Consider the following 15381-nt stretch of genomic DNA (forward strand, 5'->3'; position numbering starts at 1 on the left):
TTCAGGATATTGAAAAAGACTTTAATTTCCATGTAGGTTTAGTGTATGTTTTTTTTGCAAGTGTAAATTGAATTAAGTAAAATGCTTCCATTTTTATTTTTTTCTCAACCGATTAAACTTTAATGACAAGTAACTGATATATTTCTGACACTAATTTTGAGGTTGAAATATTTTTTTCAAAATCTAAGAGTGAAGTCCACATCTATTGAATGTCCGCATCTACTGAATTTTTTTGTTGGTCCCCTTAAAAACGATAGAGGTTTGACTGTATTTATGTAAATCTTGTAACTAATTAATAATTATTTACATTATGGCAATACATTTTTAAAACAAAACTACTTCACTAATTTAATTTATTTGTTCTAAATAGTTATATGTGGTTATTACAAAACAAATTGTAGAAGTGCATCACTTAAATGACTCTGTTTAGGTGAAATAAGTAGTAAAACCTCATCAATACGAATCTGCTTGGTATGAAATTCCTGATTACGTGAAGTACTTTCACAGTCCCAAAAAATGAAATATTATTTATCTTATTAAGTACTTTTAATATGAAATACACTACCGAATTGTAAAATAATCACACATTTTCATAACCATCAAATGTTTCTCCAAAGATACATGTATACTACAGCACATAATGGTTGAAAAACAAGATGAAAAGTTAAATAGGCTAGTAAAAATACCAATTTGTAAACTGAAACTAAAAGGAAGGTACTCTATGCCATATGTATTTATATTAGTCATTGGAAGTGCACCTATTAAGTTCAAGTATTTTCTTTTGTTTGCACATGTGCCATAACCTGAATCTTGAGTTGTATTGTAAAATGACTGCAAAATGTGAACTCATTTTGTTTCAAAAATTAATCATCTCAGTTAAAAGTTTTCTTCTTAGGAACTGCAGTTATTTCTACCATTTCTGCAGCTCTATATCAGTGCTACGCAACAGAAGCTTTTTCCATGTTAAATTATCAACTACACTTAACAGAGAACAAACTTTATTCATAATATAGCATTTTTGAATTTGCACACCGCTTGTTTTCAAGACTTAACTTAAGCACTCAAAGTAGTGTCTATGAAATTTTCTTACTGTTGCAAAATATTTCAGCAGACTTCAAATTAAAAAATGGTTTACACGCACCACTAAAATCTTGCTGTGCATTATTCTTTAAAGATATCAAATACGTAGTCCATTAGTCAATCCTCAGGGCTGGGTTTACCAACCTTATTTACACCCCTTGGTAAGAATAAACTTCCGATAAGTTAAACTCACATATTAATAAAAAAATAAGTGGTATTTAATTGTTTCTGAACATTAATATTTACACGATGAATAAATTTACCACAACAGCTATAACAGTCCACTAAAACACTAGAACTGACATACAGTTTTCACCGACTATGAACTACACCTGCAAAATTGAACTTTGTCAGCCAGTCATCAATATAAAATTAAGTTCAACACTATCATGTTTCCATCATTTTTATGAAGAAAAAAAACTATAATCTAAAAACCTAATTTGCTTACCATAGTTACTATTAATTTTAAAATACATCTAGTCTTAACATTTTATGTTTATCGCAATTAAATGGACGGCTGGTTTAATTCTTTCGACATCAAACTAACATCCACTAACTTTAAAAATTATCAACCTATATTTCCCTTTCCGTGCAGGTATGTTTAAGGTTTATCACACAACTCCAAAATAAATTAATATAAAAATGTTTTAATACAGAAATAAGTATATATGACATGACACAGCTTTACAACACTGGTTACACACCTACTTTCTTACATATTTACAGGAACAGGAGTGTATTAAAAGAGCAGGCTAGCAACAGGAAGGAACGGTACAATAAATGAGACCATAATTCTGATAAAAATCCACTTTTAACAACAAAATTGACAAACACATCCTACCTGAATACTGTTAAGTAACAAATTCCTCAACACACGAGTAATACAAGGTTGGCAGGTCCAAAATAAAATTACAAGAGATTATCATTTTCAATCTGCAACTGATTTGTCACACAAAATATTCAGACTATTTGTACTTGTCATCGTAATTACATAAATTTTGATGTCAGGAAACTGACCTACAAAACCTCAATCAGTTATGAGGAAATTATGCAAATTGATGGTCAAGAATTGAACCATTCTTTCACAGGTAGCAAAACAACAAAACCAACCCTTCCTGACCCAATAAGGCAATTTGAATATGCACTGGTAAAATGCATCATCGCCCACCTTTCACTGGCTTAATGCATAAACCAACAACAAACTCAACTCTTATAACGTAAACTACAGTTGATATAGTTTATCTTAAAAACAAATATTTGCTAATTTTACCTCTATGGCTGCTAGCTCAAAGGTGCTATAAAGTACATCAAATAATGCAATAGATTTAATATTTTACTTTCTGTACAAAAAAATCACTTCATATTTAATTTGCATAATAAGTAGCCGAGTCAAAAATATCAGCCACTAAAAATGTCCATTCGTAGTTCAGTTGGCATTCAGAACAGTCACCTCGACCAATGGTAAAACAGCACTCTCGATCGAGATTCCAGATGCCAACTGGGAAGTTCTAACCGACATTCCAATGAACAACAGACCCGCAAAGGTTGACGAACAACAAATAATAAGTGCACTCGGGGTAAGAGATGACACGACCTGTCATCGGACGATCTTGGCGGGAGGTATTCCATTGGAACATAGGCATTGGAATTGTCTTACAAATCCATTCCCTCATTGGTCAAATTTAGTTTGAGGGTGTTGAAAACTGGTACCACATTCACATGTTCACCATATTTAATTTCCATTTCCTTCAGGTTCTTCTAGTTTTCTTTTCTTTCCTCTTGGCGTGGAATCTACAAAAAAACCAAAATTGCCATACAAATAACTGTACCAAAATAAGTGAATAAATTAAGCCAAACAAACGATCTTTTAAATGACAAGGCATACAAACATCATTCAAAAAAATTGAACATGGACAAAATTTTTTTTTCTAATTTAAGCAAGTGGACCTCTATTTTATATTTACAAGACAGAAAGTGTAAATGAAGGCAAACCCAGAAAGCGACTTGTACAATGAGATAAATAAAATTGAAGCAAAAACTTTACAAGATAATCAAAATACACCTATCCCTAGGGCGCCCTGAAAGGGGTTAATAAAATTTTCAGATTTCGTCATTAAAAATTAGGCGTGTTACTGTAAATATATCTGAAATTATTTAAGTTAAATAATTTTACTTGAACCTACTCATTACAGAATATCCAAACAAATAGGTTAAATATATTTATATGACAAACTATTGATTTAGACATTGATTATTAGTTCGTTCCCATAAACTAATCTGGAAAACTATTAATCCCTTTTACAAATTCGGGGATGCACCACAATGCCGAAATGCCAAATTGACCACAACGCCGAAATACACTAACGCCAAAAAATGTCATTGCAGGACTGCCACAAAGGTTAGGTTATATTAGACTAGGTTAGGCTAGGATAGGCTAGATTAAGTTATATTATGCTAGGTTAGGTTAGGTTTGATTGTGGTATTTCGGCGTTAAGGTACATTTAATAAACACACACAAATTCATTCAGTTGTTATTTCGGCGTTGTGGTACACTGCAGTTTATTAGCTGTCGGCGTTGTGGTCAATTTTGACATTCGGCGTTATGGTATTTCAGCATTGTGGTAAATTTTGACATTTGGCGTTGTGGTAACGACCCAACAAGATCTATAAAACACTGTTGACCAACTAATCATCATCGTCACACATTCGAAAATGAATGTTTGTTTACATTTTCCGCTTTTTGGCGCGATTTAAAATGCTTGTGCTGCCCCGTACGGCTGGGTAACGAAGTAAAGATAGTTCCCAGGGCCTGGTTCGCCTGATAATCTGCTTGATACTACGACGCTGTTCCAACTATATGCCAGCCCCCCAGGCTGATGTGGTATGGCCACTAACGTAAGGCTGTTCCAAACACCGTTCACCCAATCATCTGCTTGCTTTTGTATTTATCCGGTGGCGCTGTTCCAAGCTGACGTCAGTGCCCCGAGCGGTGTGCGTAGGATTTAAAACTTCACCTGTTTGTGTTATCTATCCAAACATTATGCCGGAAAGGAAAATATACACCGTAGTTTTGCGTATTTTTACAGTATATTTTTGGGTTTAACATTATAACGTGAGCGTGTGTAAGCTTTTGTTTGCTTTAGTGCATTTATGACTAAATTACAGTGGCGGCCATGTTGCGGTGGTTGTTTACCAGTAATGAGACAAGTCTTTAACCCAGTGTTAAAATTTCGCGTAAAAACACTACGATTTCGCATTTTAATAGTAAATTTCGCGTAAAAACTGTATTTTACGGTTATTTCGCGTTTATCGTCGTTTAATTGTGATCGCGAAAAGAACAGGCACCTACCTATCCCTCACTTAACACGTCTTCCGATTGAACGGATTTATTTAGCGCAATGTGAATTTTACTGCCCCAGTCTTGAATAGTACGTCTGTATTTTTCAGTTGAGTCGCACATGACGCCACGAAGTCTGTTTCAACATCTGTAAACAGATGTACAGTTAGCCATATAAGGGGGAAAGAGATGTGCGCGCAGGTCTGTCTACGCTATCGGCTGTTGTACAAACATCAGCTATGGCAAGTTATTGTGGCTATAGAGTGTAAATAACAAAATGTTTTTACGTCCGTGTGTATGCCGCCATGCCGTACGGTTGTTGCCTGGCCACAAACCGGGCTGTGAACTCAGTCTAGCCAGTGGCAGGGAATTCACTCAAACAAAAGCAACGTCTGCCCATTCAGCTGCCGGTAACTGCACATGCTTGATTACTCATAATGCACTGTGTTCAAGTATTTGAGACAAAACTAGAAGTATTACGGCGTGCAGATTGTCAGGAAGGCCACGCTTATGTTGGTCGCACTTTAGTTTTAAGGAAGTCAACTCTTTTTAAGAAAGTCAATCGTATGAAATAAGGACTCTTACCAAAAGTTTATATAAGTCCGATGCTGTTGGATGTACTAGCGGGAATATATTTGACATTAGATTGCAGGTATAGAAATTAACAGATGATTCACGTGGAAAAAGTTGTTAAATGAATGTTGCAATGAAAAAAATAATCATTGGCCTGACAGGATTGGTGTGACCAGGTGGTGATACGCAAATAAGCACTTTAATTTTTGAAAAATTAAAATGTAACTATCCGGACAGTAATATCAGTTTCACTGTCAGTAAAGGATGGTTTAGAAAAGTACGCAACATGAGTTTAAGGTCAAGCCCGGGCGGGCAAGTCAGCCAGCCGACTGACGATAAAGGACATAACCACGTATCTCCCATTACGCGGTGTCGTATTTGTCATACAAAGTGTGATGGGAGGCATATAAAATAAATAATGTGACATTTATAGTTAAAAGTTATTCAACACATTTATATTATGTGAAGTATATTTTCCTACACAATTTTGGAACACATTAAATAAATTAGAATGCTATTTATGGAAACTAATGCTTCAGAATATGAGATTTCGAATGAGCATTTTAGGAACGAATTAAGTCATGAGGAATAGGTGTACTATACTTTGTCTCTAGTCACGACTGAGCCTGCCTAAAAGACCTTTAATTTATAGCAGTACCAACATGATACATATTTTTTAAATTCAGTATCTTTGAAAACCAAATTATATTTTGAGAACAGCAGTATTAGATTCTATGCTTATATTTAGCTCTATGCCACTGTGTTTCATTACAAAATAAAATTATCAGTGTTATTTCTAAATTCCTGATCCTGTCTCGCCTCATAACTGTCAACATACTAAACATAAGCTTTATACATAATGCTCTTAACTTCCAGCACCTCTCTTTTATCTAGTCCAAATGTCTGCTCTGTGAATATGGGCATATAGTAGTACAGGACTTGAAATAGATACAGTAAAACCTTTTTGTTGCGACCCCATTTATTGTGACCACCTCTCTATTACAAACCGATTTCGAGGAACCGTGAAAAAATTGCCGAAAATCCGAAGAAAATCGGACAGAAAATAAGTTTCTTGTGGTGAGTAGCGTGTTACTGCGTTTCTCTTGCAGAGTGCTTCCTGTCGACTGCTGTCAGCGCTTAACAACCCCCATTCCAAGTCCCTTTGCCGGCAGGGTGCAGATAAAGGTTTTTGTGGCCACGTGTTTACGTTTAGCTTTTTGCGAGTGTCTAGTGTGGTACGCAGTTAAGGCAAAGCTACCTGTTGTATTCATCTTGATTTTGATTACTATCGGTTGACAATACACAGCGACCGACTGGATGCACGCCCGCCTGGACTTGTTTTAACTGCCGCAGCGATGTTTATTTTGACAGCTCAAGCAATTATCTTTTCCCATGGGTTGATAGAAAAAGGTCGCTACACCCAGCATAAAAAAAAGGCTACGCCACTTATTCCCCGCGCAGGAAACACACTGGCTGCCGTCTGTCTACCCCGCATTTATCTTTCTTCTAACATTCCACATCTCGCCTCTCGCGCGAGCAATAACTAGGGCCACGATTATATGGTGAATCGCGAAATTTTCCGCGAATTTATATGGAAAATGCGAACAAAGCCATTTTTAAGAAAAACCGCTAAATAACACTGAAATTACACAATACAAGTCTCTTATATTTTAATGTGAAAAGCTTGATAGTCAAGACTTGCCCGGGTCCTGGTTGATAAGCTGGAAAAATTTCCTGCCTTGCATTTCTACATGCTTCCTCTAATCAGCTTTAGGGCGCCGTCTGGTCAGTGTGTGTGTTAGTGAAGCGGGATGATAAGAGCGACGCTCAATGGTAGTTCTAGCACGGTAAAACCTCTAAGTGCAAGGCTCTGAACTGGCGCGCAGTCATCTCGTTCCCGTCAGATAACTGTGAAATTTGAGCGGTGACCGTAACATTATATGGCGGAAAAATAAAGATAAAGGTGTAATGCATTTCCTTATGATACTTTCAAGAAATTTGTAACGGGTTTTTTACACCTAAAACTTCGAAAACATGCCTTTTAGCCATTTTATCTCAATAGAACCAGTTGGGCATTAACAAATTCTTAAATGCTTTTCGTAAACAGACTCCAGTCTGATATCTAGTGTAGTTTGGAAATCTCGTAGGTTTTTCGTGGCTGTGCGCGGCACACAACTATAGTTTCCATGCGTCACGCGCCGAGAATGTTGTCCGGCAGGAAGGGCAAGTATAGTTCATTTGCGGCAAAAATGAATACTTTTACGGCCCTGCTAAATTTTTCCATTAAATAAATTTTGAAGTTTCAGTGATTTTCCAGCAGAAATAATGTTGTTTCAAATTGTATCAAAACAATTAACTGTAAATGGCTGTCGCTGGGGCCCTTAAAATTTTTTTCAATTTACCAGAAATGGACTATACAAACCTTGCTTTCGTTGCACGCAGTTTGGAGTAGGGGAGGAAGGATGTTGACAGTTTCACATGCCAAAGGACATAGAGGGAGGAGGGGGAGAGAGACGATGGTTTGTATGCCTGGGAGGGATGAACCTTCAAGTCTGGTCAAGGGAAGGAGAGGTAAGCCGTATGACGTCATGCACCCGCCGCCTGTGCTGCCACAAGCCTGTATAGACAATATTCCCGCGCTCCCACTTACGTTGCAAAAGCTACTGCTGCCGTATTTTTAAAGAAAATGTCCCATTATTTTTTTGTTATTCTTACATGAACATTATTGGAAGTATTAAAGCAGACACAAAAATATGCTGTGTGTTAAAATTAACAGATTTTAATGATCTTTCATTTTGTTTTTTTTTTAAATTTTCCTTCTTCTGATTTTCACATTTTGAACAAAATGTCCAATTTTTTGATGGTTCCCGAGAATGTATTCGTAAAATCACTGCTTCGTAACATCGGGGTTCTAGTGTATTTAACTACGGCAAGCAAAAAACGTACATGTAAACTAACCAGTAAAAATAAACTGTCTATTGACATATTTTCTTTAGAGGTGGCCAGTACAGTAGGGCGACGGACTTGTCATGAAGGTTGAAGTGGGTTTAAAGCAAAGCCGTCTAGCATTGTGAGTGACAGCATCCTGCCATTGTAGATGGAGGCATTTTACGTTGCTTTCCCAGCCACAGACTGGAAGCAGCTGCTGATAGTTCTCATAAATAAATTCTTAATGCTACATTGATTATTTAAGGGCTATCCCTGTAAATTTTCTTTCGTAAATCGCAAATACAAACACCTACAGCTGTAACAATAAAAAACCCCACATTACCTTCCTCCCCTTCTTCACCCTCCGCCTCATCCTCTTCATCAACTAGATCATCCTCCTCCTCATATTCTACACCTTCGTAATCCTCTCCCTCACTTTCCTCCTGTAAAAAAATTACAAAATTTTTATAATAAGAACATACAACATTAACTACAATTAGAAGCAAAGTTTAGTGTCACTTTTAAAATATTGTAGTTAAAAAACTGACACTGCCATATTTGATAGTTTGAAAATACTGTAAACATTTGAAACAAAAAAGTTAGATAAGTTTTTATTAAAACAATGTATATATATATATATATATATATATATATATATATATATATATATATATATATATGTGTGTGTGTGTGTGTATAAATAAATAAAATGCACATACACAATATATGTACACATATAATCCTATATAAAGTTAAAATTTCATCTTTGACATAGGAAAGGTCAAACATTTAGAATTCAACCCTCAAAAAGCTAACTTGGAACACCTCTAAAAATCACTTAAATTATCTTTGAATGTACTTTGTTCAAGATTATCATGTAAACACATCCTACAACAGCTAAAAAGTACAGTTTTATTGAGTCACAAATTTGTAGAAAAGTACTATAAAAACTAATGAATAAGAACTTATGTTTTGATGATAGCTGGCAATAAATAACTGTGCCATATTTGATGTATATCATCACTTCAGAACCAACACCACCTAAGTGACTTTTTTTAAAAATTAACTTTTTGTTTCCCCTTGGAAACAAGAATTTAGCATCTTCTCATGAAATGAATTTGCCGAAAATCCAACTGATTGCACTGCTATGGTCTTTTTTTCTAACACCGGCTATCATTCAGTTCCAGCACGGTTAATAAATTTAATAAGCTCTCCTGAAAAATTTGCTTCTTTTGCCACATAGGCGGTGTTATTTCTTAAATGACGGTATGTAAAAATTATCACATAAGAAGCTTAGGTTACAAATTAAAAAAAAAAAAAAATAATCAGAGCTCCTCATACCAAGCACAACCACTAATAGGATTGCACTTTTAATATTTTCTAGAACTCTCACAATTAAGTTATTAACAGCTTAAGATTACCCTCTTTCATCGCATAATCGTCGCACCTATATTTTAGACTGTCAAAATTGGGATAAAAAAAACTTCACGCGTAAACATCGCATGTTGGTTTTGGTCCCGCTATTAGATGACAAGCACTTTGTGTAGGTATCTTTTCCGTATAAAACAATGTATTTTAAAGTAGAAATCTAATATTTATCCGGACATTACCACTTACTAATTTAATTAACGGAAATACGAAGTTGCCCGACGTGTAAATATTCTTTTAGAGACGTTTTTAAACGTTATTACCTTTATTTTTTCGTTTGCATCATTGTGATGTACAATTTACAATAATGTAGAAAGCGCTAGTTGGTATCGTTCGTGTTTGGTTATGTTGCTTCCCGTATAGAGCACGCACACGTAGTCGAATATTGATATCTTGCCGATTCCTGCAACACGCGCTCTCTGTCAACGGCCGAGTTAACTACTTTTGATGGTCCGAATTCTTTTGTGGCAAGTGTGTACTACGACATGTTAGTTTATGTCACAGATTCAAGTGGCTTGCGTTCACTTCAGAGTATTGGTTTTTCTATTTAAAGTTGAAGAAATGTTTTTGTTGCACGACTTATTAATTAAAATGGTTTGGCGTGCTCCTTTAAACTTCACTTTTTAAATAAATGTACTTTCCATGAATGGGTAGAGACATGCAGTTTTGGGGTTTATTTTATAGCAAAATTCGTTGTTATTTACCCTTAAAAGTGGTGTTATCATACATCAAAAGCGGTGTTATTTTTTAAATAGTTTTAGCACTATAAATTAAAAAAATTAAGCTAAGCATACCTTGAAATTTTGGACACATTCTTGCATTGTACAGTTGCACTAGCAGCAGTAATTTACAATCGAATTTACACATCACTTTTTACATACAGTAATTGAAAATATTTTAGTACCTAAACCAGCAAGAATAAATATGAAGTCTCTAAAATAGTGACATAAACACATGGAACAAAATCCTCAAACTTTAGCTCTCGAAAGCAAAAGTAGCCATGATACACAAATTAGCCTCACTTAAATTTGTCCTGCGGTCTGTTAAGACTGTGTTATATGAGGACAAAAATCGTTCACAGTCAACGTTTGCAGAAGGCATCCAGATGGCTTCAAGGCAGCTGGAAGCAAACAATGGCTGTGACAGCTTTACTACATTCAATGACTTCACTACGTCCACTGAATTGTCTGTTTCCATTTGTTTTGTAACAATGTCCTGAAGCTGACCAAAACCAGCTGTTAATTCTTCAGTGCTTATGGAGTAGAGACTATGGACAGTTTTCAGTTTCTGCACCATTTCTGGGTTTAATTTAGCAAGCAACAAACTTTCCTGACTAAAAATTTGAATTGCTTCAAATCTCTTTCTACTTGGGTCAGTTGTCATGAGAGAGTTCAGTTTGGAAAGGGCTTGTGTTGCTGTTCTTGTGATGGACACTTTAGCTTCAGCAGCTTTAGCGGGGGGCATGTTAGACAAAGCTCTACTGGTTGCCTCAAAATAAATGCCACGAGTGATGTTTTCAAATTTTTTTTTTATACCTTGCAAGTCCCCATATAGTGAATGGGCAGTTGGATACAAAGAACCTTCAAGTTTCTGTATTAGCTCTACAAGGCTCTTGGCATGCTCTTTCACAAAGACAGCTTGACAAAGAATGAGAGAAATGTCATTTTCTGTGAGTGAACACAGAAACTCAACCCCTGAATTTTGTGTTGCCTTTAGTTCATCTGTTTTGCAGAAATCAACAATGTCATGTATGTAGTCTGCTACATAAAAAACGCTGTTGAACCAGGAATTCCATCTAGTAACAACAGGAAGTGGGAACAATGGACGTTTCTCTCCATGCTTTTCTTCAAGAAAGCTAGCATACAGGTGCCTTCTTTTCCTGGTGTTGTTGAACACATTTTTTATTTTGCTCATAGCATTGTTCAACTCAGGCAACTCTTTCACCCAGACATTGCCAACTAGATTTAACTTATGTGCCCAGCACTGGACATGCGTTAACTGGTCTCCAAGGATTACTTCGAGAGTACTAACAGCCTTGGTCATATAACGAGCAGCATCGGTTACTACTGAGAGCACATCACCATACTGTACATTGTACATTTTGAGTGAATCTAAAATTGCCCTCACACAGTTTGTGGCATTAGCAGCTTCAAGAAAGTGAACTCCTGCAACAAATATTTCTGGTTTATCCTGTTGAAGATTCAGAATTCTAAATAAAACAACAAATACACACCTACCCATTTTATCTGTTGTTTCGTCGCACAGTATGTCAATTTTTTTGTCCTTTAATGCAGTTTTGGCATCTTCAATTCTGCATTTGGCTATGTCCCCTACATATTTCTCACGGACTGTTCTCGCAAGTGGCATGTCTCCAGCACCTTCGATGTATTTGTTCAGCCATGCCCTGATATTAGGATCATCAAGCTTTTCAAGGGGTATATTTGCCTTTATAAAGGTCTCTGCTGTTTCCTTTATAAATTCCAACTTTTTGTCTTTTTGGACATTATTTTTTGCTGTCTGAAACGCTGAAGATATTGACGACTGGCGTTCAGACGCACTAGATGAGCCTTGCAATGAAGAGAGACGCTTCTTGTGTTTTTCACTGCCTACATGTTTTTCACATGAGTCTTTCCTATCCCAAGAGACGGTGACATTACAGTGACGACAAAAAAGTGTGGTTGAATCACTAGCATAAAGTCCGTGTTGAGAAAATTCAGAGGCTCGCTGTTTTGCAGTTACCGGCACTTTAGGCATTTTAATAGGCCTAATGTTTTAGCCGACCTTTAAATTGTACACCTTTAATTTATTTCACAGACGTTGAAAACTATCTGTAACAAAATTCGACCCGTTAAACTTTAACTTGCGCACAACAGAATGTTACGAATCGTCACCGTGTTTGCATTTTAAATTTGGTATTTGGTTAATAAAAATGGACGCAATGGACAAACAACGCTAAAGACTATATAAGAGAACAACGCTTCGAGAAACAACCTGCTGTAAACACCGTGATAATCGACTGTCCAGGCGAGCCGAATATCAAAATACAGCAAAACCCCTTATTTGCACTTTTCATGGGGACAAAGTAAAAAAGTGTAAAAAGCGGGAAAGTGTAAATAAAGGGAAAAGTAAGAAATACGTTAAAGTTAATTAAAATACAGTCGCATCCTGCCGCGTTCAGAACGGGCTACATTACACAGTAAAAATAAATAAAAAAGGGGCGCAAATTGATGAAAATTTACCGTCAATTGCGCGCCTTGCGCGGAGAAAGGTCATTGTACTCGATCATCTGTTGTTACAGTGCGGCCCAGTGCGGCGTCTGTTCTCTGAGCTGCGCATGCGCAGTATAACTCATTCAATGCTCCGCCCAGACTCGTGACCTTCCATCAGCAGCCAGCCAATAGAAGCGAGCCTAGCGGAAAAAAATATAAGCTCCACCTCCCGTGTACCAGTTTTGTCCAGTTCTAATACCAGTTTATTGGTATACGCACCCGCTTACTCGCTGCCGTGACATGTTCAAGTTTACGTTCATCTTGATGTCTTCATACCAATAATTAATAATTTACGATCCCCACAAATAAATGGTTAGTTTAAAAAATATGCGTCAACAGTATAATACTTCCGAAATTATATAATACGTATAAAACAGTTACCAAGATTCCACTCATTTTATCTTGTGAAGTTCATGTCTCGTACCAGTATTTCGGCTAAGTTGTGACATAAATACAGTATCAGCACTTACAATGTTACGATCAGCCACGTAATATTTCCGACATTTCCGTTACGTTTCTATATTCGTGAGTTTACGTTTTTCCCTAGTACATTTTAGATTGTCTCCTGCTGTAATTACTCGGACTTTTACACGCCTAGGCTTAAATTGTTACATGTTTAGAAATAAAAGCAACTTTTCATGTTATAAAATACACTGTGTGGGTAGTTATCTTTGGTTTTTTGTTGTTTCACGTTTGTTACTGTATTTACAAATTGAATTGCCGTGTTCGAATGAGGAAAATGTTCTGACTGTTCGCCGAAAATTCAAGGATTTCGCGTTATTATCCAAAATGTGAGAAATTCGCGTTATTCTTAAAAATGTACTCAAATTCGCGTAAAAATTCGTTTTATCGCAATCGCGAAATATGCATGTCTCTATGAATGGGTTTTGTTTTCATAAATAAATTTATATAACAAATTATTTTTATCGCATAATTGTTGCACCCCTACTATTCAAACTTGATTTTAGTCAAATGTGCGACGATTATGCGAGAAAACATGAACATGGTAATTTTTTTATATGTTGTCAAAATCGACTGAAAATTTGCAACAGTTAAACTTGTCTCCATTATCACATACAAGCCTACATACAATACCCAAAACAGAAAATTTAATCTTTTGGTTCCTTAAAACATTAATTAAAAAATTCCAAAAAAAAAAAATTCCCATCTTGAGAAATAAAAATTCTTTAATGCTGATATACATACTGGTGTCAGAAAGTTGTCCTCTGCAGTGAGATGGCCTCGTTAACGGTTAGATACAGAACGTGTTAGGTATATAAATTTATTTACCAAAGCCCTGCTATTTTTCTGAAGATTTTTACCCAAGCTTACTTTTTTTTTAAACAAGCATTTGTGTTAGCCAACTAGAAAAATTAACTATGTTGTTGGTAAAACTATGTAAAAAGAAACTTTTAAGCTAATTTCTCACTACCCACACAGAAATCCTGCAATAGAATGACTAACATATAGAGACATGCACTTGTTTTTATTTTATGCCACAAAGTGGTGGTTTTTTTTTTTTTTAGCTGAAAGTGGTATTATTTCTCAGATATTTTGCATACTTACAGAAATTTTTAACAAAAATTTTACTTTTCTGTTATAAAAATGCCAGTACATACAGATAATTTGCATAGCACTACTACTTATTGCTAGTACCGGCAGTACAATGTATTACACTGGTGAGAAAAATAATATTTACACAAACCATAATTCAATAAAAATGTCACAAACTATACATTATGCTCAATAATGCCAAAGTTGATAAGTATATCTTTAGATATTTTATTTGGCAGAAGGTGAACATAACTGTGAGAAGTAACCAAATACTGAACCTTGTACGGTGTTTGTAAATTAAAAATTATTTATCTTGTAAGTGGAGGCTTTATGTACAAGTATAACCATCAGCCATAGTTATTTCAGAGAACCATCAGAAACTTGACATGCATGTGGGCAAACATGTGCTGTCAATGCTTTATGGTCCACTTAACCTTACAAAGGTTTATAAATAAAAAAAATGAACCTCTAAAGCTGAAAGGATCATAAATGCCTGGTTAAATTATTATTATTAAAAAAAAGCACTGCTTAATGAAACTATCATTGTTCCTCATGATTCTTTGAATGTATTCACTGATCCTTCACCTTTCATTCAAGTTCTCAATTATTATAAGGGCGAAAATACAATACCTATGTACTTTAAAACCAATTATTTATAAACATAACTCAAATCTGAAGAGAGAAAAAAGTTAACAAAAACTATAACTAAAATTCCATAGAATCATAGGTACAGAAGAAGTACTTTTCACTCAAACTGTTGCTTATTGTAAGCAAAATTTCATATAAAGAACTCAATATATTTACCAAAATATTGATTGCGTAACCTGGAGTCTGGGTGCTGGAATTCACGCATGGAAGCACACAATCTTTGGTAACCGGGCTATTAGTTTAATACCATTATCCTGATCCATGGCTTTCCATTCTGACGGCTGAACAACCTCAACCATGAAGATATAGTGTAATAAGTTGACAACTCTTGATATCATCTTGTTGCCCCTACCCTTTAATTTCAGCGTATTCTGCCTCACACTGCCTGTATACCATGATTCGGATGATAATTCTGGCTGAGTTATAAAAAAACAATGTAAAATATAATATAAGACTGCATTACATTTGGGCTGTAAATGCAAGCCACTGGCCACAAAAAAACTTCAGTAACAGTGCAGTGTTTTTCAATAGATGATGTGGATGGACTGAACCTAAACAATAGTT

At 35.6% G+C, this 15381-nt stretch overlaps 1 protein-coding gene across 1 annotated transcript in view; it reads right to left on the bottom strand.

Moving 5' to 3' along the window:
* Positions 1-1707: 1707 nt before the first annotated feature.
* LOC134533157 (acidic leucine-rich nuclear phosphoprotein 32 family member A) overlaps positions 1708-15381 on the bottom strand; it is a 34974-nt gene continuing 21300 nt past the window's right edge. Inside the window, exons 7-8 of the mRNA XM_063370515.1 lie at positions 8262-8361; positions 1708-2871 (exon numbers count right to left, since the gene is read on the bottom strand). Of these exons, the coding sequence (XP_063226585.1) occupies positions 2813-2871; positions 8262-8361 (159 nt within the window). The 3' untranslated portion in view covers positions 1708-2812. The remainder of the gene's footprint in view (positions 2872-8261; positions 8362-15381) is intronic.

This window comes from Bacillus rossius, chromosome 6 (assembly GCF_032445375.1).
Source record: "Bacillus rossius redtenbacheri isolate Brsri chromosome 6, Brsri_v3, whole genome shotgun sequence".
Lineage (NCBI taxonomy): Eukaryota > Metazoa > Arthropoda > Insecta > Phasmatodea > Bacillidae > Bacillus > Bacillus rossius.